The sequence below is a fragment of the Leptopilina heterotoma genome, unplaced genomic scaffold, assembly GCF_015476425.1.
Source record: "Leptopilina heterotoma isolate Lh14 unplaced genomic scaffold, ASM1547642v1 Lhet_204, whole genome shotgun sequence".
In the NCBI taxonomy this organism is placed as follows: Eukaryota; Metazoa; Arthropoda; class Insecta; order Hymenoptera; family Figitidae; genus Leptopilina; species Leptopilina heterotoma.
The window spans coordinates 364,895-387,513 of record NW_025110919.1 but is presented as its reverse complement, the minus strand read 5'-3'; the positions used below and the strand labels follow the sequence as shown (position 1 = coordinate 387,513).

Sequence of the window (22,619 nt, the reverse complement as noted above, 5' to 3'; positions counted from 1 at the left end):
ATTCGAGAGTCATATACATAAAACACTCAGTGTAATTTGAAGCTAAACATAGTTGCGTTTAAAGTCAAATTAAATATGAATTAGTCAAAATTAATTTTAAAACAATTATAAATTTATTTCCTACAAAATTTAAAAATAATAAAACTGTAGGAGGATTAACATCTAAGATATTAAATCATAACATCTAGATAATATTTATTAGTATCTTTTTTTTATATCTAGTATACTCAAATTTTTAATATACATTTTTATCCATGTTTGTGCTGTATTTGTGATAAGGGGACTTTTTCTGGTTTAAGATTGACAAAAAACATTTTTTAAAACTTTTATTGTGAAAAAAATATAACCGTTTTTTCCAAAATGCTTTTTGGACCTTGCTTTACATTTCGTGGAAAGAATTTTAAAAACTTTTTGAAGCAAATTTAGTTACGTATCGCAGATGTGGGTAGCGTCTTCCTAAAGGTACCTTTTCTCGAAATCTACCGAACCGATTTCAAAAAACCGATTCGATTCTTTATCTAAAATGTTAGGTAATAAACCTTTAAGATTTCTTATTTGTACTCTCTGTTTTTAATGTGGGATCCGGAATCCGGAATGTGGAATGCGGAATGTGAAATCCGAAATGTGAAATGTGGATTCCGGAGTGTGAAATGTGGAATATGAAATGTGGAATCCGGAATGTGAAATGTAGAATTCGGAATTTGCAATCTGAAATGTAGAATTCGGAATGTGGAACCCGAAATTTGGAATCCGGAATGTGAAATGTGGAATCCGGAATGTGGAATTTAAAATCCGGAATATGTAATGTAGAATTTGGAATGTGGAATCTGAAATATGAAATGTGGAATCCGGAATGGGGATTTTGAAATCCAGAATGTGGAATCCGGAATGTGGAATTTGGAATGTGGAATACGGAATGTGGAATCCGGAATGTGGAAACCGAAATTTGGAATGTGGAATCCGGAATGTGGAATCCGAAATTTGGAATGTGGAATCCGGAATGTGGGATCCAGAATAAGTTACGTAATCGACCCCCTGGTAAACTGGAACAGTCCTATTTTAGGAATTGTAAATTGTAAAGTATAATTTACTGTCTTCGTCCATCGGTATCTGGTGGTAGCCCCATTTCAGATCGATTGTCGTGATATACTTTGCGGATCGTAACTTCTCGAGGATCATGTCCATTTTGGGGAGGGGATACGCGCTAACCCGTGTTAGTTTATTTAACTTCCGGTAGTCTATGCAAAACCTATAAGTTCCGTCTGGTTTTCGAGCCATTACCACCGGACTTGACCAACTACTATCTGACGGTTCTATTATCCCCTCCTTCCAAAGTCTTTTTGCTTCCACATGCATTGCTTGTAAAACTCTGGGGGAGACCCTATAATATCGCTGTTTTACTGGAGGATTTCCGCGGACATCGATTTTGTGTGAAGGTTGATTCGTCGAGGGAAAACTATCTGGAATGGGTTTAATTATTCTTTGGACTAGGGTATTTAACTGTTCTCGTTCTTGGTCTGTCAGTTGTGCTAGTCTGCAGAGTAAAATAGAGTCTTGTGCGTTAGTCTGTCTTTTTGTCTCTATTGCTTCTTCGGTATATGAGTAAATTACGTCCGGGTAATCCGCAAAATACCATGTTCTATCTCGCCTATTGTGTATTACCCCGAAAGTATAAATGAAATCCATGCCAATAAAAACTTGCTCTCCCATTCCTGGTACTAACCCAGTTCGGATGTCGAATATTCGACATTCGACATTTCGGCGCCCCAAAACCGAACAAAACTCGGTTCGGTTCGAATTTTGCACAGCTCTACATATTAACAATGTGTGCACCCCTCTCATGCAAACGGGTCCTTAGGAATGGTGTGATGGTCCCTTTATCGATTAGTGACCATCTTCCGTCAATACCAACTTCACTTCGCTCGATTCCAACCTGTCGTCTGCTAGTTGTTGATTTGTTTTGATCTCGTCGTTGTTTTCCAGGAAACTAAGATAAATGTGCAGTTTCCATGGTCCATTCAATTGTCGTGTCAAATACTGTGCTGTGTTTTCTTTGTAATTCTCAATTATTAGATAATACAAAAAAAACAAATTACAGAAAACAAAAGTATTAAAAGAAAACAAAACTCGTCTTAAATTTTATCGTCGATGCTAATAATATTTTATAAACAAAATTATTGGAATGAATTATAACAATTATAATTCTCGTCGTTGCAAATAAATTGGAGTCTGGTGGAAGCCATAATTATTAACAATTACCCGATTTATGAAAACAGTTTTGGCGCAATCCCAGGTTTGTTTTTCAGTAACGTGATTTTATTAAAAACCACGTTACAATATATTTAAAAAAGTGTTTATTATTGTTAATTTTTTTAATTAAACATATTTAATAAATCTAATTACAAACGAATAATTTTATAAGTTTATTAATTGTTATGTTTGAATTCGATTGTTTATGATTTAATTATTATTAATTTAAAAGATTTTATAATTTAATCGAATTCGGACTTAACTGTATTAAAAAGAATTTTTAATAGTTTTAAATCAATAAAACGCTCAGTATTTTATAGTAAGAAAAATGGATGTTAAATTAACTTCAAATAAATACTGTAATTAAAAATTTAGGATCCCCCCTTTAAGTACGTTATCAGTTCAACGTCTCCGATTAGACGGTATTTAAGGTTTATGAAAGAATATTAAAAGATGGGTGGAAATAGGTTATAAGACACAAAATAATTACTCTAAAATATTAATGACATAATCTAGGTTATTTTATTTAAAACATAAGAATAAAGTAGCAATAACAAGAAAAATACAGTAATAGTTACAATAAAATTATCCCTTGAAAATAATGTATATATATATATATATTCAGTATTAAGAATTATTAAAATTGCCCCCTTTAAGAATACAATAAACGATGTAAATTCTTTAACTTTCGTAACATGAACACTTTTATTAAACAAAGAAAATTACTATATTAACATTAATTTCACCTTGTATGTGTGTGTGTATGTGTCATGAAAATTTATAAATGTGGAATTATTATATAGTTTACTCACCAATTGTAATTTACAATGAATTAATTTCTTTTTAGTACGAGAAAAATATTTTTCTCCTTTTTTATTATATAGGGTAATATCGACACTTATGGATGATATCCCGTTTTTAATTTCAATTATGCTCTTATCAATATTTTATACTTTTTACTCTTTATAAAAACGTAATTTCGTTTTCTTTATTTTTTTAAAATTAAATTTGTACTCTCTGATTGGTCTAAATCTGAGACAATATTCAAAAATAATATTTGTAATGCTTAAAATTCGGGATCACCGTATTTAAACATTTATCTTATTTTCTGAATAAATTCCAGAATTTAAAGAGACTGAGAGTAAAAGGTCTTAGATCTCAAATACAAGGCTTGAATTTCAATATCTTGTATTCGTTTTTTTTAATATAATATGACATTAACTGAACTTCACTTTGAGATTTTAATTAAATCACTCAGAAAAACACTATAGCTTATAGCTAAATGAATTTTACTTTCTTATTATTCTCTTTTATTTTAAAATCACTCTTTTAAATATTCACTTTTTTAATATTTTACTTCTTTACTTGTTTTTTTTTGTATATTTTAATATATTCTTTTTTATTTGATTCCTTTTCTTTAAATAATCTTGTTAAATAACAATATCAGAATTCTATAAATCTATCTTTTTAAGAAAACACTCACTTCAATATTTTAATTTCAACCCTTGTCTTTGGGGATAAGAAAAATAATCTACTTCCGCCTTTTGCGGGAAAAGAAAAAATAAGGATATAGTAAACGTCCGCTCTGCGGGAAATACTCAATATAAACTAAATCAAACGTCCGCCTTGCGGGAAATGATTATTAGGACTCTTCGATTAATCCAAAAAGGAAATCGTTCACACCTTAGAATTTGACTCAATTTTTGTAGGTGGGAGAAACTTATGCACACGGCCCGCCAATGCTTTATTGTTACTAAAGAAGCTTTTTGCAAGCTTGCAAATTCCTTGGTAAATGGCGTGATACAGTTCGTTGTTCTCTATTGGATTTTGCACGTGTGTATATGTATTCTCCTTTATTAGTAATTTTTTATAAGTACTTTAAAGAGTCTTGGTGTAAGTGGCTACTTTTGCAGAATTGACGAATTCCCGAGACGGTCGCTACATTTCCTTAAATGATTTCTTTTCATATTCTTTTTATCGAGACGATAATTTAGTAATTTTAAATACTAAAAGAAAATTTAAAATAACTATTTCTTTTTTATGGATTTTCTCTATGGTTTGTAATAACAAATTGATGAGTAATATATATGGGTGATTCTCCTGAAAGGGACCACTTCACGTGTCTCCAACATGAGGTTCATTATTTAAATTAATTTTTCATTAATATTTTATCAAGTTTAAATTTTTTGAAAAATTTATTTATAATCTACGAAGATTTATCTATCTTTATATAATCTTCTATTGCTTATATTTAAATTTCTTCCTATTTAAAAAACATATTTAATTTTGTCATCGAATTTTGGTTAAACAGAATGTATATTTTATAATTATATTTTAACGTATTTAAACAATTTCAACATATTTATGATATATATCAAATTAAAGTTCAGAATATAAGGATTATTGTTTACTTAAATTTGTTTAAAATAAGGTAAAAAAAGTTATTTAAATTATTTATTAAAATAGTATTATCAATGAGAGTAAAAATTAAATTCATCTCCGAAGCCTCATTTTCTATATAATAACATCATATTTTTTAACGTTTTAAACATAATATGTAATCGATGTGAAAATATTTGATGATTAAAACTAAAAATATTGTTTAAAAAATTGTAATATTTTTAAAATTAGAAAAAATGAGAATTTTTTCATTAAATTATCAATTCATCTCCGAAGCCTTTTTTATATTTAATAGGCGTTTTCTTTTGTTTTTAATTTTTTAATCATTGTTTTGAAATATTTAACCCTCAAATTAAATTATTAATTTAATAAAAATAAAATATACAAGCAAAAAGTGCAATAAATTAAAACATAACAATTTATTATTTAAAAAAAATATTCCTACCGAGTTTTTTTTACAAAATAATTAATTTAAAAGTTATAATTAATTATACTTAACCTCTAGAACACATGATAGTAAAATGTTCCTGGAGGTCTTATTTCTGAAAATTAATTTTGCGCAACTTATATTTATATCTTTAAACATTTTCTAAACTTATTTATGAAAGAAAAGTAACAAAAAAAGAATAATTTGATTTTTTGGAAATTCAACCAAAAAAGGGTCCCTTTCAGGAGAATCACCCATATATATATATATTAATCCTTAGCATTTATTTTATGCTTGTTTAGTGTAAGGTGTACTTAATTTTAATTAACAAGTTTACCATTTTAGATTCTATATAATCTTAATAAAATTTAAAAAAAATTAAAATAGTTACGTTTCGAACGTAACATTAATATCTATATTTTCATCAAAAATTTTAAAAAGTTCATATCAATAATAAAATTTGTTAATAAAGTAAAAACTATATTACTATAGTTTTTAAATAAAAATATTTATTGCAATTATTATAGTAATAAAGTAAACATTGAATATTTTTAAATTAATTTAATGCAATAAACACTAAATATATAAAAAATGCATTGCAATAAAATATAGACATTTAAATAAAGCGAATGTGTTCGTTTGTTTTCTCTAAAAAGATTTTGATATTTTATGTGGTAAGAGTTTGGCTTGATGTTAGTTGTGTTCTATTCTTATCTCATGCGATCGCTGGCCATCTTTTTGGATCCCTGGCCGTCTCTTTCGATTGTTTTCCGTTTGGATCTCTTGGATCTCAATGATTGGCCCCTCGGATTTTCCCCAAATAAGAATAATCTTTGGAGTGAATAAATGATCCTCAAAGAGGAATTCAAAATAAGGGTCGATATCCTTACTAATCAAAGTGATTGTTTTTTTTTTAAAGGGATATATTATGGGAAACTTTATTGAGTTTACTAAGTAATATAAAACAATTATACGAATTAGTTTAAAAAAAATTTAATGCAATTTTTTGAAAATAGGATTGAATTTCTTAATAGATTTTTTGTATAATTTAAATAAACTGATTAATTATTTGATGAATTTTAATTAAAAATGTTGAATATAAATGTTTTCTCCAAAATGTTAAAAATAATTCTGAAATATTATTTTCGTATGTATTAGGATTTTTGGAAATATGTGTAATTATAAATACTGAAAATATTGCATTTTAAAAAATTAGATGCTAATCTCCTATAATATTAACATATTCGTTGTCGTTTTGTCGTCCGTCGTTCGTGTACTTTCGTACTTCATCGTTCGGTCGTTCGACTTTTATCATTTATTCATAGTATCGTATATACATATACTCATTGTACATACATACACGCATGCGCAATAGTATTCTATGAATATCAGGCATGCACAGTAGTGTTCTGTCAATATTACGCATGCGCAGTAGTTTTCGGACAATGTTTCGCATGCGCATTAGTGTTCTATCAGTATCACGCATGCACAGTAGTGTTCTGTCACTATAACGCATGCGCAGTAGTGTTCTTATTAGTATCAGGCATGCGCAGTAGTGTTCTGTCAATGTCAGACATGCGCAGTAGTGTTCTGTCAATGTCAGGCATGCGCAGTAGTGTTCTGTCAATATTACGCATGCGCAGTAATGTTCTATCACTATAACGCCAATCATATGATTATTTTTTCAAACAGCGAAAGGATATATAAGATTGTTTTAAATTTTTTAAATACTTTTGGTCTCAGTTTGCCAACCTGCATTTTCTAAAAAAAAGTTTCGTATATTCGCATAATTCAAGTTATTTGAATCAAATAAATATATAGATAAAAAAGTTATTTGAATGAGATAATTTTTTTAGCGTGCTAATACTTTTACGTATGCAAATGGAAGAACATTAATTTATTTATTATAAATTTGGTATAAGGACTACATAAATAATTATTTGATGCAATTAAAGAGATATTGGTCTAAATTAAAATAATTAAATATGAAAAATAATTGCATATTTGATATAAATAAGGGAAATTCCACGTCAACACGAAAAGAGCTCTAAACAAAAATAGCTTTGATGGATTTTAACGTTCTAGGGCTTAAAAGATTTCTACATTCATGTACTTTAAGATGCCGATAAGGGTTTATTGAAAATTTTTATTTCCGATGCCAATAGAGCTGTCAAACGTCAAAAGGTCCAAAAATCTCAAAATACTTTTATGAGTTAAAAGCAAAAAACGGGGTAAATTATTTTGTAACTCATTCTTTAACAGTTTTTAGGGTCCCCGAAAATAAATCTAAAGTTTTTTTTTAAATTCAAAATGGCGGATCCAATAAGTCGGACAAAATTCAAATTTTAACAGATTCGATTAAAACTTATTACTCCGGGGTTTTTAGGGTCGCTGATTACGAATCTGAAGTCACTTTTTAAAAATTCAAAATGGCGGAAAAAATTTTCAAATTTGATCCGATTCCCTTAAAACGTGTTACTCGGAAGGTTATGGGCCTACAGATTACAAATATGAAATCACTTTTTGGAAATAAAAATGTCGGAACCAATAAGTTGAAATTTTTTTTAAATTTTATCAGATATAATTAAAACGTGTTACTCAGGGTTTTTTTAAGGTATCTGATTACGAATCTGAAATCACATTTTAAAAATTGAAAATAGTGGATCCCATATGACTAAAGAAAATGTCTAATTTTGATACATTTCGCTTAAGGGGTTAAACCACTCTAGAGCGTCAAAAAGAGGTTCTAATTTCAACATTTTTTTAAAAGAAAAGTTTAAAAGTAATGAAAAATATGTTTACATATCTCTATCAGGTACACTTTAAAGAAAAAAAAATATACTTTATAAATTTTTTTTGTTTAAAAACAGCAGCTGTACATGTACGTGATGGAAACCCTTTTTAAAAAGAATTCCTTCGCGGCCGGAAAGGTTTTTGGTACAATTTTCATCCTAGAGCAGAAAACAATTTTTTTTCTATTTTTACATCTCAAAAGCTGGAGAAAGACGTAGGGGATTTTTTTTAAATCCATTTTTGCAAAAATGGTGAACATTTTATGGAAAAACTGAGTTTTTGACTGAAAAAAATAGGCACTAAATTGTTTATAACTAAAAGAATATGCAACATAAAAAAAATCCCCTACGTCTTTCTCTAGCTTTTGAGATGTAAAAATAGAAAAAAATTTGTTTTCTGTTCTAGGATAAAAATTGTACAAAAAACCTTTCCGGCCGCGAAGGAATTCTTTTTACAAAGGGTTTCCATCACGTACATGTACATCTGCTGTTTTTAAACAAAAAAAAAATTTATAAAGTATATTTTTTTCTCTTTAAAGTGTACCTGATAGAGATATGTAAACATATTTTTCATTACTTTTAAACTTTTCTTTAAAAAAAATGTTGAAATTAGAACCTCTTTTTGACGCTCTAGAGTGGTTTAACCCCTTAAAGTTTGTAATAATTACAAATTGTTTACATTATAGAACAGTATGAAGCTAGAATTTCTTAAAAGTGACTTCAAATTCGTAATCAGATACGCTAAAAACCCCCGAGTAACACGTTTTAAGGGAATAGGATCAAATTTGAAATTTTTTTCGTCATATTGGATCCAACATTTTGAATTTTTAAAAAGTGACTCTACACTATCAATCAAAATTGAAAGACCACTTATTTTCAGGCGAATGAAAATCGTTTTAAAACATAAAATTGATTAAAACTAAAATTTTTTTTGCTTATTTTTTTAAAGATGATAAAATTTTGAACAGAACAAGATATTTTAGAAGTCGTTTGGCCAATAATTCATTTAGATATTTTTAAAAAATCGCCATTTTCAATGTTTTACAAAAATTTGAATAATTTCTAAAATAATGAACGCTTTTTAATGATCTTAGGCTTATTTTAAAGATCATTTGCTACAGTATAAGAATTACTTATAGGCATTAAAGTGTAATTTTTTCCTCAAAAAATGCAGGCGGTCAAACTTGAACCAAAAAAATATAAAAAATTTGAAACATTTTTATTTACAAAAAAATAATTTTTAAAAGTCAAACGCATTTTTTTATTAAATTTTCTTGAACAATCTACACCATATAGGGTCAATTGGGGTAAATGTAAACGGAATATCTATTTTTCACCAAAAACATTAGTTTTTTTGTTAAAAGGTAAAACGGACGGATTTTTTTTGCATGAACTTGTTACTAGAGTTCCTTAGAAAAATTTTATGAGGTTCAAAAAAATATTGATGCACCTAAATCGCCAAAAAGCGACTGTTTACATTTACCTCGAGATTTTGAAAGTTTCCTAAAATTCGGGGTAAATGTAAACACTTAATTATTTATTAACTAAATTGGCGAAAATAAAAAATCAAAGTCAATTTTTGTTAGGGCATTAATAAGAAAGAATTACGTATTTTTGTTTGATTTTTAAATTTATTTTTATGCAAATGCGAGACAAAATACTGAAACAGTAAATTTTGATTTTCAATCTTTTTTGCATTAAAAAATAACTTACACTATGGCATTGCCAATTGTCAAAATAAAATATTGGCAATACTCAGAACATCTTGTAGGTGAGCAGAGGTAAAAATTTTGACGTCGTACTTATTTTTTAATTTGTAAATTTGACTGAAACATCTACTGTTCGCATTTACCCCAAATGACCCTAATGTTTTATGTATTTTCGAAAATAGTTTTTAGTACAGAAAAATTGTTCCAAATTTTTTGAATTTTTTTGGTCCAAGTTTGACGGCCTGAATTTTCTAAGAAAAAAATTACACGTTAATGCCTATAAGTAATTCTTATAGCAAATGACCTTTAAAATAAGCTTAAGATCATTAAAAAGCGTTTATTATTTTAAAAGTTATTCAAATTTTTGTAAGACATTGGAAATGACGATTGTTTAAAAATATCTAAATAAAATATTGGCCAAATGACTTCTAAAAGATCTTGTTCTTTTCAAAATTTTATTATCTTTTAAAAAATAGAAAGCAAAATATTTGAGTTTCCATACATTTTATGTTTTAAAATGTTTTTCAATCACCTAAAAATGGATGGTCTCTCAATTTTGACCGGTAGTGTAGATTCGTAATCAGCGACCCTAAAAACCACCGAGTAACAAGTTTTAATCGAATCTGATAAAATTTGAATTTTGTCCGCCATATTGGATCCGACATTTTAGATTTAAAAAAAAACTTTAGATTTATATTCGGGGACCTAAAAAAACTGTTAAAGAATGAGTTACAGAATAATTTACCTCGTTTTTTGCTTTTAATTCATAAAAGTATTTTGAGATTTTTGGACCATTTGACTTTTGACAGCTCTATTGGCATGGGAAATGGAAATTTGCAAAGAACGCCCATCGCCATTTTAAAGTACATGAATGTAGAAATCTTTTAAGCTCTAGAACGTTTAAATCTATTAAAGCAATTTTTGTTTAGAGCTCTGTCCGTGTTGACGTGCGGAATGTCCCATAAATATTTAGTTACATATTTAAAAAAAATTATTTTATTGATGCAAATAAATATTTATTTGAATTAAAATCCATGCATTACTGTATCAAGTAATTTTCCTTATTGATTTAAAGCAATGTTTATTAGATCCAATTATTCCATTCATTTGACTTAAGGGGACATTCCAGTTTAAAATGTAAAAAAAATCGATTTTTTTGTTTTTATTTTCGGATTTCTTCTAGTGTCAAGAATACTCTTCTAAAATATTATTGCAAAATTCGAAGTAAAACAAAAGTTATACATCCTTGTTCCTCGCTATGTCAAAGATGTTTTTGTATGCGGATAAGCTATCGTATGATTTAAATGTTTTCTCATTTGCATTTTTTAAAAAAGACAAACAAAAATGTATTTGGTGTTGCTGATCACAAATTAGATATCAAATTTTCAAAATTGAAAATGGCAGATCTAATATGGCGGAAAAGACAATTTTTTAATTTTAATTTTTTTTTCGTTTAATTTTTTTTTCGTCTACTATATTGCATCCGACATTTTTAATTAAAAAAAATGATGTCATATTCGTAATCAGCGACCCCAAAAACCCCCCCGTAACGATTTTCAAGCAAATTCAATGATTTTGAAAAAAAATGTCCGCCATATTGGATCCGCCATTTTGAATTTTAAAAATCTGATTCCATATTCGTAATAAGCGACCTCAAAAACCCCCGAGTAAAGGTTTTCAAACAAATCTAATGATTTTTTTTTTAAATTTCGAAAATGAACAAATCTTTAAGGAGGTTCTCCGGCTGCTACTCTTAAAAAAATTGATTTTCTTCCAATTTTATTTAAATTTTGAGGAAATGTTTCTTCAAGTGCCCTCTAAATGTGGTAGAAATTTCAGAACCGTTTGCCATGCTAAATTTTGAAATATTTAAGTTCAAACTTCAGCTTCTACATGCGATTATTTTGAAAATGAAAAATGCCAACTACGATATTTCGTTTTTTCACATGGCAAAGGGTTCTGAAATTTCTACCACATTTAGAGTGCACTCGAAGAAACATTTCCTCAAAATTTAAATAAAATTGGAAGAAAATAGATTTTTTCAAGAGTAGCAGCCGGAGAACTTCCTTAAATGCGTTTTTCTCAAAATGTCTTGAAATTTGTTAGTGTGGTATTTTTAGGGTGGCTGATTACGAATATGAAGTCACATTCCAAAAATTCAAAATGTCGGAATTATTATACTCTTTTTGCTCTGACTCTACCAGTATCAACTTATCTATATTTCACAATATGTGACAGGAAAATTTAAAAGTGATCTATGGTACGAGAAAATCGATGTTAGTTTTTCAAAATTCAAAATGGCGGAACGAATATGGCAGACGAAATTAAAAAATTAGTCGGATTCACTTGAATTTTGTTAATCTAGGGCTTTCGGGTCCACTGATTGCGAATCCGATGTTCGTTTTTAAAAATTCAAAATGCTTGGTATAAAATAGCTATAAGAATTGGTAAGGATATTTTTTTACACCTCGTCTGCCTTATCGATTCCACCATTTTGAATTTTGAAAAACTAACATCGGATTCGCAACCAGCAACTCCAAAAACCCACGTGTAACGTGTTTCAATCAGGTTTGAGATATTTTGAAAAATTCGTCCGCCATTCTGGATCCGGCATATTGAATTTTTTTAATCTAACGTCAGATTCGTCATTATCGAACCCAAAAACCGCAGAGTAACAAATTTCAAGCGAATCCGATTAATTCTTAAAAAAGTCATCTGTCATATTGGATCCGCCATTTTAAATTTTGAAAATCTGATATCAAATTCGTAATCAGCTACCCCAAAAACCCCCGAGTAACAAGATTCAAGCAAATCTGAACAATTTTTGTATTTCGTCCGGCATATTAGATCCGCCATTTTGAATTTTGAAAAACTGACATCGGATTCGTAACCAGCGACCCCGATAACCCCCGAGTAACGAGTTTCAAGCGAATTCGATCAATTTTTTAAAAAAGTCACTTGCCATATTGGATCCGCCATTTTGAAGTTTGACAAATGGACATCATATTCGTAATCAGCGACCACGAAAACCCCTGAGTAACAAATTTCAATCAGATTTGAGCAATTTTGAAAAAGTTTGTCATCTTACGTAAAATAAGAAAAAAATTTTGTCCTTCAAGCGCCATTTTAAAATCAAAATCGAAAAAAATAAAATTTAGAAATAAATATTTTTCAAGTACAACTATCGGGAACACGTTTTTGATACTTTTTGTTCTATTTGAAAAGCGTTAAGACACAGAAAAAAATTCTTTTGAAAAAAATTACATTAAAAAAACTTGACTTTTTTTAGTATTTTTGAAAAAAGAAGGGTTAAATATTATTTTTTGAAAATTTTGACCACACCATTCGAAAGAGCGACCCCAAAAATAGTAGGGTATGGACTTTTAACAACTTTTATGGCTTTTTTCTACTAATTGTAAGAGATTGAATTTCATGTTGAAAAGTAGCACATCTCGTCGTTAAAGGGTTAAAATCTCCTTCACCAGTCAACTTAAAACCAAGTCCTGGTGGACCTCGATTTAAAGTTTCTGTGCTTTTAAACTGACGTCCGAATATGTCGATACTCATCATGAAAATGATAAAAATTTCTACAACTGTTAATTAATAAACAATTCCAGCTTCTCTCAACTCTTCAATAATTGATATAATCTCATTATTATGACTGGGATTTCCAGCTGCTTAAGATGCCAAGAGCAATCTTAAACGATCAACCAATTCATTAGGATCATCCCAATAAACATAATCAATTTTTGTATCTTCTTGTTGAGTCATATATTCTGGAATTAAACCTTCACCAGAATGTACTGCTATATAGTTTAGATATTTTAAACTCTTTTTATCTCTAACAGCGCCATCTGCTTTGTAATATTTTTTATGAGCATTAGTTGATATTACAATATTTTTATAATTTTCTTGATCAACTACACTTAAAACAGATTCTTCTGGAACTTTTTTGAATAAAAGCTCAAGTAAACCTTTCGTTGCAGGATATGTTTTATTAGCTACACTAATATTATTTTGTTCAAAATTTATTCCTGAATTACCAATCATTAATTGCCCTTTAGATAATTTACGAACTCCATATGAAGGATCTAAATCTTTTCCCTTTTCATCCAACATTTGAAGATATAAAATAGCACCATCTTTCTCTGATTTATCTACATCTCCATTATCATCTTCATCATCATCATCATCATAATCATAATCATCACCGTTATCCTCATCATCAGCAGCTGTTGCAAATGATAAGTCATCTCTTAAAAATGAATCATTCTCTCTCTTAACTTCTTGATCTCCTTCAAACTCTAAAGGAAGGTCTCCCTCTCTTTCAATTTTTACTGGTCGAATTTGTTTAACAATTTCAATGTCGTCAACTAATTTCTGAATTGGTGTCACTATAGGTTTAAACGTATTATTTAAAGTGTGTTCAATTTCTTCCTTGCCCAATTTCATCAGTCTATGCTTTCGTCAAATAGCATCACTGGCTTTCGCAATTTGACCAAGAATATCTTTTTGCTTTCGCAAATGTTTCAAGTGTGTAGAAGACATGTTGATAGACCAATGTCTTGAATGAAACTGTTTACAAAGAATATCATTTCTCTAATTTTATAAAACAATCAAAACATTTTCTATATCTACCTTCATTAATATCACTATCTTTATCAATCACTATAAAATCATGCTTATTTTTCCAACAAGAGTTGCAAAGTTTTCTAAATTCCATAAATGTCATATCAGTATTTACATGATCATCATAAATATGTCTAAGATTCATTTCATCTTGTTTGAATAAAACTAATAAATTAACATTGTCACGTATTAAATGTTTTGGAATGCGCGCATATGTTTGACATAAATAAAAGCAATCCACAGCTTTGTGTCTTCCCATAGCAAAAAAGGCCTTAATATTATCTTGTTTTTCACATGCTACGTCATCAAATATAAATATTGAGTTTGGTAACGCATTGTTTGGTTCTACAACATCCACATGTTCATTAAATGGAAAGTAGCCAACACCCTCTACTGGTTGCAAAATGTTTTCTAAAAATTTGTATTTTGGTTGATATAACGATTTTGAGTACACATAAACATTTTCAAATCGTAATCCTTTGGGATGTATTAAAAGAGCAAGTAAAGCATTTGTCTTTCCACAATTTGACGGTCCACAAAATATTGCTCGCACACTATTTGGCAATCAATTTCCATGACGATTTTCTCTTTTCTTATTACGATCTTGAACAAGAGTGTCAAAATTGTAGATTGGCAATTTAATCGATTGTGCTTCAAACTCCATTCTTACGATAACTGAGGTTAAAACTATAAATACAAGGTTTTTAATAGTTTCAATGTCAGTTTACTGCAGTCGCTTGTAACGTTCGCATGCAAATCTAATAATGACGTTTATGTGGATCTAGTTTCTTAGGAGAGGTTTGCGATTTTGTGTCTATAGTTAACTCCTTCATGCTGCTAGGTTTAGTTTTTTAGGAGATGTTTGCGATTTTGTGTCGATGGTTAAGTCTTTTATGCTTTGGGAAAGGTCCACGTTAGGCCCTACTGTTGGAGGCAACTGGGATAGTTGACTATTACTGTGATAATTGACTATTACTGTTATAATTTTTTGTTAGATCATTAAAGGTCGACTGTTTGTAGTCAAATGACAAAAAACTATAAATACATTAGTTATATAGATTTCCACTTTAGTCTTGAAAAAGTTTTCCTACCGAAAAGAATATAAATATGGGTGTAAATAAAAAACAAATTAGTTTAAAGAAAACTTCGAAAAGAGTAAGACGAGGTAGAGGTGTCTTGAATAAAATTATCAATAAATTACCTTTCGAACTTCATATACCTGGCTATCAATACTGTGGTCCAGGAACAAAATTGTCAAAAAGATTAGCACGAGGTGATCCAGGAATCAACCCGCTTGACGCTGCTTGTAAAGAGCACGATATTTCTTATTCAAAAAATAGGGAAAGTGTAGAAGCGAGAAACGCAGCTGATAGAGTACTTGCTGATAAAGCTTGGCATCGTGTGTTTGCTCCTGACGCAAATTATAGTGAAAGAGCTGCAGCTTACGCAATAACAAATGCAATGAAGGTCAAATCAAAATTGGGCATGGGAATCAAGGCAACAGAAAATATGCAGAAAAGAGAGAAAATAAAAAATCAACGTTGAGCAAAATTGTAACCGCAGCTAAAAAATCTATGAAATTAGATACAAATGCACAGTCTACTATTAAATCAGCACTTGAAGGTGCACGTTTAGCAGTTAAAATTGCTGGTGGCAGGCGAAAAATTAATAAACCTCGAATTTTACCGATACCTTCTAAAGTGGGAGGAATTTTACCTTTTCTTATTCCTTTGTTTGTGGGTTTAAGTGCAACAGGGGCCCTAGCAGGGGGAGCAGCTGGCATAGCTAAAGCTGTAAATGATGCAAATTCTGCTAAACGTCAACTTGAGGAAAGTAAACGACATAATGAAACAATGGAATCTATTGCCTTAGGAAAAGGTCCCTTTCTAAAACCATATAAAGCAGGACTAGGCCTTCATCTAAAACCCTACAAATTAGGACAAGGTTGCAAGTCAAAAAACTTGAAGTAAAGCTACCCCACCGTGCGCTAACAGACTTAGATTTACTAAAATTTGCAAAAAGTTTAAAAATTCCATATTTTCGAGGAGTTTTTATGCGAAATAAACTACCTATGCGTGGTCCTAAAGAAAATGAATTTGCAATTATTAATCTAGATGATAAAAATGGTCCTGGTACACATTGGTGTGCCTATAAAAAGAATAAAGATAAAATCGTATATTTTGATAGCTTCGGTAATCTTCGACCACCTTCGGATCTTGTTAAATATTTTGGTGTTTGTAGCATAAAATATAATCATAAACGATATCAAAACTATAATACATATGTATGCGGACATTTATGTCTTAAATTTTTATGTTAACAATTGAATATTCCTGATTTGTATACTTTGCATATAAATAAATGATATTTTTAGTTTAAATGTCAGTTATTAATTTGACCTCATCATGGACGATTCACTTATTTTAACGTTGTCTGGAAATTCTTCCATCTTAGAATCTCAATTTTTTCCACCAATAGAGTTGTCTAATTTTAAAAATTATGCTCTTGGTCTTGTTGAATTTTTAACTTTTAATTCTATTCCTAATATAAATGTTGGGAAAAATAAATTTTACGTAGGAAATGAAGAAATTATTATACCCACAGGAAGTTATGAAGTTAGTGATATTGATCAAGTTTTGCATTTAATTTTAAAAAATAAAGGAATTAATTTTAGAATCAAAACAAACAATAATACATTGAAATGTACAGTTTATTGTGATAAAGAAATTAATTTTAAACCCAATGATTCTATAGGTAGTTTGTTAGGATTTTCTCCTCGCAAATTAAAAGCTCAAGAATACCATGAGTCTGATCAATCAGTATCAATCATTAAAATAAATTCATTAAGAGTAGAATGTAACATAACAACCGGAGCATACATTAATGGTGAAAAAGTCCATACAATTCACGAATTTTTTCCTATTGTTCCACCAGGATATAAAATAGTGGAAGTACCAAATCACGTCATTTACTTGCCAGTCGCTGTCAAGACAATAGACTATATTCAATTGCGAATTGTAGACCAAGACGGAAATTTAGTTAATTTTCGAGGGGAAACTTTAACAATAAGGCTTCATATTAAATCCTTAAAATAATGGGTATTGTTTTTAATAATAGAAAAAGGATTCGTTTTGGTTATAAAATTAGGACACCATGCCAGAAGCAAATCAGTCGTCGGCGAATCTTGAAGAGATTAACACCTCAGAACATACAACTACTAGAAAATCTAGGTCTAAAGATTGTAAAAAAACGAAGAGAGTAAAAAAGAGATTTAAGGTTATTTTTACTTGTATTTGTGCCTTTGTATTTCAACGTATTATTATTTGCTATGGAAGGGGAAATTTTAAATATTGATTCACCAGTAATTTTTGATGAATCTATTGCTCATTATGAAGTTCATGCGCAACAACCATACACATCATCAACATACAACAATAGTGACGAAATCCGCATCACGGTACAGAATCAGGATCATTGCTTATTTCCAAGCAAGAGCTCGATTTACATAACTAGAAAACTTGTGAAACCTGATGGAACAGCTCTAGAACGTACGAATTTAATTTCTAATGGCATATGTCATTTATTTGAAGAAGCAAAGTATGGACTTAATGGTATAGAAATTGATAAAAATAAAAATGTAGGTCTTACAAGTTTAATGAAAAATTATATTTCTCTCGATTCTAGTCAGAATAAATTTCTTGAAAATGTTGGCTGGTTAGAATTTACCAATGAACCAACTTTAACAAATGCGGAAGGTTATTTTGATGTTTGTATTCCTCTCAGTATGATTTTTGGTTTTGCTGAAGATTACCAAAAAGTTATTTTATTAACGCTAAACATCAGCTTATTTTAATCAGATCAAGAACGGATGCTAACGCAGTGTTGCAAGTAGCACCTTTAGAAGAGTTTAAAATTGTCATTGAAAAAATTGAATGGTTATTACCGTACATAAAATTATCAGATGCTCGAAAGTTTAAATTATTAAAATATATTGAAAAAGATCCATCTATAGGGATCTGAAATACAGCGACACGCTATCTGGTGTCAGATTGACAAACTAATACAACTGGGTCAGATTCAAAACTTTACGTTTGTTTACGAATGTGTCAGCCTAAATTTTCTGTTTTTAATATTTAATTATTGTTTAATTTAAAGTGAAATATAAAAATGAGTGATTTTAATGGAGAGAAAAACATTCAGGGAATGAAATTCAGTCCAAAAAAAACAAAGAGCAAGCGATATTGTTCAGTTTTTAATTGCTCAAGTAAAGCTTGTGTTAACTTGGATATAAGGTTTCATCAATTTCCTCCACCAAATAAAAATTTTGTAAAAGTAATAAATAAAAGCGGAATTGAAGAGATCATAGAACGTAGAAAGCAATGGGAAAGAGTATTACGAATGGGTAAAAAAGTAACTGCAAATATGTGTGTGTGTTCTTTACATTTTTCGCAGGCAGATTACACATTACCAGCAGGTAAGTTTGTGTGTTTTCATTTATAAACATAATATGTACATAAAATTCAATTTATCAAAATCTAAAAAAATGTTAAATTGAATGTTTAATGTATTTTTTAAAAATAATATATCAAATTTTTTATTTTCATAACCTCAAATTAATAAAAATTGTCAAAATTTACGTAGCAGTTTAAATTAGAAAATATTCGTAATATTCATAATAATTTTAAAAAAAAGTAATTTAAATTATTTTTTTTAGAAAACCATGCTGGAAAGCGTTATTTAAATCCCACCGCCGTGCCTTCTTGCAATTTACCATTGCCAATTACGTCAAGTACTGAACAAAAATTAAAAGAAAAATCGAAAGCGCGAGAACAACGAAGAGTAGATCGGCAAATTCAGCAAGACAACTCTGAAATTTCAGTACAAAATTTGAATTTTGAAATAAATTCGAAAGAAAACCAGGAAGCTGTTGAATCTTTGGAATTACCTCAAAATCAAGTTGAAAATGAAATTCCAACTTATGTAGACATCGGAGTTCAAGTTAAAAGTGGAGATTTGTCAGATTCGAATTTTTCTTCGTTTTTAAAGACAGAAATGGATTTGAAGAGCTCTACTGGTATTCCAAATTTTCAAATGCTGGATATGTTTGTCGAGATAGTTGAAAGGCTGACTCCACGATTTAAATTTTACTCGGGTAAATTATCTGTTCGGGATCGGATAATTTTAACTTTTATGAAGTTAAAATTAAATGACAGCTACGCCTTTCTCAATGTATTGTTCAAATCAGTCTCTGAGAGGCATATTCCAAATATTATTTGCAATACTTTGGACATTTTAGGGAATGCCCTAAAATTCGCAATTGTCTTTCCTCAAAGTGAGGAAATTCGAAGAAATATTCCTTTTTGTTTCAAAGATTATTCAGATGTTGCTCTAATTTTAGATTGTACGGAAATCGAGATTCAAAAGCCACAAAGTTTGTGTTGCCAATTATTGACTTACTCGTTGTACAAAGGAAGATTTACGTTAAAATTTCTCACAGCGTGTACACCTGGTGGACTGCTTAGCTACGTAAGCCCTGCATATGGAGGACGTGTTTCCGATAAGGCAATTTTCGAGCAAAGTGGAATCATTCAATTATTGAATAATAATGAGAAACTAATGGTGGATAAGGGTTTTCTCATAGATGACGTGTGTTTTCAGCACGGCATAAAAATTGTCCGACCACCGTTTCTTAGACAAAAGTCTCAATTCTCTCAAGCTGAAGCATTAAATAATTGCAATATTGCTTCTGCAAGAGTGCATATTGAAAGACTAAATCAGAGACTGAAAGTCTTTCAAATCCTCGGAAATAAAATGCCTTCTTGCTTGGTAAAAAAATGCGATAATATAATGACAATTATATCTGCAGTTGTCAATTTAAGTGCTCCAATTTTGAGTGATGAAAGATTCCCTGATCAAGATGTTTTACAATCGCAATGAAAAACCTTGGCATCGTGCAGGACATACGCATCTAAGGATAGAAAATAAAAAAAACCTTTTTTGTCATCCAGTCATCTCAGCATTAATATATTGCAATTTATTATTTAATATGTAAACAATTCAGTAAAACTGAATTATTATTGTTTAAAAAATGTTTTTATATTAAAGGTTTATAAAACAAAATAAGTAAATAATTTACAATAAAATTTTTTTTATGATTTTATTCATTTGACAATCCTTCTTGAATGCAAGCAAAATGCAACATTTTACAAAAATATGTTTTTTTTAATGTTTTTAACATTTCTCTAACAAAAGTTAAATTTAATTCCACTGTAATGATCACAAAGCTTTTGTCGAAAGAGGAATAAATTATAAAGTCTGTCAACTCGAGATTAAGAATAGCCATGCCCAATTGCACTTGGCCATAATATGCATGCTTTTCTCTTAACTTAATTTCAGGAAATTTAATAAATTTTAAATCTGCAAGAATATCTTGAACAGTTTTTTCTTTACCCGAAAAAGGACACTTAATTTCAATAAGTTTTACTGGCTTTCCATTTTCAAAAACAATTCCGTCCGGAGAATAACCAAGCCATGGATTTTCTTTTGGAACAATCAAGCCAAATTGAAATACTTCGAGTTTCATTTTTTCGACATAAGCTTTGCGTGCATTTTCTTCTTCTGTAATACCATGCTTCATTGCGACATTTGGATGAAATGCCTTTGGATAGAAAAAATTCAAAGATTTAGCTTCCCATTGAGCATTCGTATTACTACTGTAAGTATAAATTCTATAACAACGAGAACCAGTAATTCGAAATTGACGAGCATTAAACCACTTTTGTCGATTACATTGAGTATCCATGCAAATAACACTAGTCTCCTCAGTGATTCTATTTAAAAAGGATTGACAGCACGATTTAATCTCTTCTTCAATTGATTCATTCTCAAGATTACTCATACTCTGGGAAGGTAAATTTTCTAATAGAGCTTGGAGTTGTGCAAAGTTTTCGTTTACATTATTATTATTATTATTGTGTATATCCGGAACAATTTCTTCGTGTCGTCCGTACCTAATAAATTAATTTTACTTAGAATGATGAAATCAAATATAAAAATGTATCAAAATATGCATACATATATATATTATAATAATATGTATGATATATATTAAAACTGTAAAAATTGATTTGAGTGCAAATTGAAAAAATTCAATTTTAAAGTTAATTAAATAAGTTAAATATATGATTTTAAGAACTATTAACAGCGTACAGATGTTTCGTTAGAGATGAGTTTAAATTAACGTTGTAGAGTCGATCCTTTATAAATTCTTGGTCTTCTTCGGAAATATGCACTGGATATTCTTGATTAAAAGAGTTTGTAAAACATTCATGACTCCTTAATGGAAGTGGATTGTAAGTTTCCAATGTTTTTTTTTGAGGTACGCTCCACAGACATTTAGTGTCTGTGCATGCTGTAACGTCTAGATTTTCTGCTTCAGTTCTGTCAAATTAAAAAATTATTCTTATAAATATTTAACAAACTAATCCTTTGAAATCAAAATTTTAAACATGCCATGCAGAAACAGCGATTATTAAAATAATTCGTTAATTTTCAGCAATGATAATAACAAATAAGTCAACATAACCTATAAATTAGAATATATTGTGTTTATATTTTATCAAAGGGAAAAAGTATTTCTAGGTAATTAAATTAAAAAAATAAACGTTAAAAACATTTTAGATTCAAATTTTGTTCCCAATTTAATGTGTCATTTTATAAAATAATAATTATTTTTGAAAGATATATATGCATACTTACACGTGTAATTGAAATAGAACTGCAATTACATGTTTGCACTTTTCACTCATTCCTGCTTTACAGCTGCACTTCATATTTACAATATTGCTATCGTTAATTAGACCTGTTATTTCATGTGGGTTTTCTCTAATTCCCGATGATTTTAAACAAAAAGCAATTATGTTTACATTCTTTGGATCAACCAAGGAATTTTCGTTTGATTTCTTTCCACAATATATTACATGTTTTGCACGTAACACTTTCTCTCCTTCTGTAAAATTTCTACACGAAGGTGTAGAATTACTAAAGCGACATATTTCAGCTATACTGATCATGATTTTTTAATGTTTTGAAACTAATTTTTAAAATTTACTGTCAATTCGCATGTGTTTACTAAAAACTGACCCCGTTGTCGACGGCCATATTGTTTTGTGACGTCATGATTTCAGATCCCTATTCTAATAAGTTTTAGAACTTGGGAATTGTATGAATATCCTTTATTGCCAATTACTCCTAAGCATATTTGGAGTGTAAAAACTTCAAGTCAATTAGAGAAACCTAGATTTATTGTATTAGGGTTTCAGAGAAACAGAAAAAATAATACAGTTTAAAACTCTAGTTATTTTGATCATTGTGATTTATCTGAAGTCAAATTATTTTTAAATTTACAATGTT

The 22,619-nt window shown here is 29.4% G+C and overlaps 1 protein-coding gene across 1 annotated transcript; it reads left to right on the top strand.

Moving 5' to 3' along the window:
* Positions 1 to 18,374: 18,374 nt before the first annotated feature.
* On the top strand, positions 18,375 to 20,144 carry LOC122501143. Its single transcript, XM_043610417.1, has 2 exons — positions 18,375 to 18,681; positions 18,922 to 20,144. The coding sequence occupies exons 1-2, from the start codon at positions 18,375 to 18,377 to the stop codon at positions 20,142 to 20,144; spliced, it is 1,530 nt and encodes a 509-aa protein (XP_043466352.1).
* The last annotated feature ends 2,475 nt before the right edge of the window (positions 20,145 to 22,619 follow it).

Coding starts and splice junctions, on each gene's coding strand:
- LOC122501143 (XM_043610417.1), top strand. CDS start 18,375: ATGAGTGATTTTAATGGAGAGAAAAACATTCAGGGAATGAAATTCAGT. Junction 18,682..18,921: donor AGATTACACATTACCAGCAG/GTAAGTTTGTGT, acceptor TATTTTTTTTAG/AAAACCATGCTGGAAAGCGT.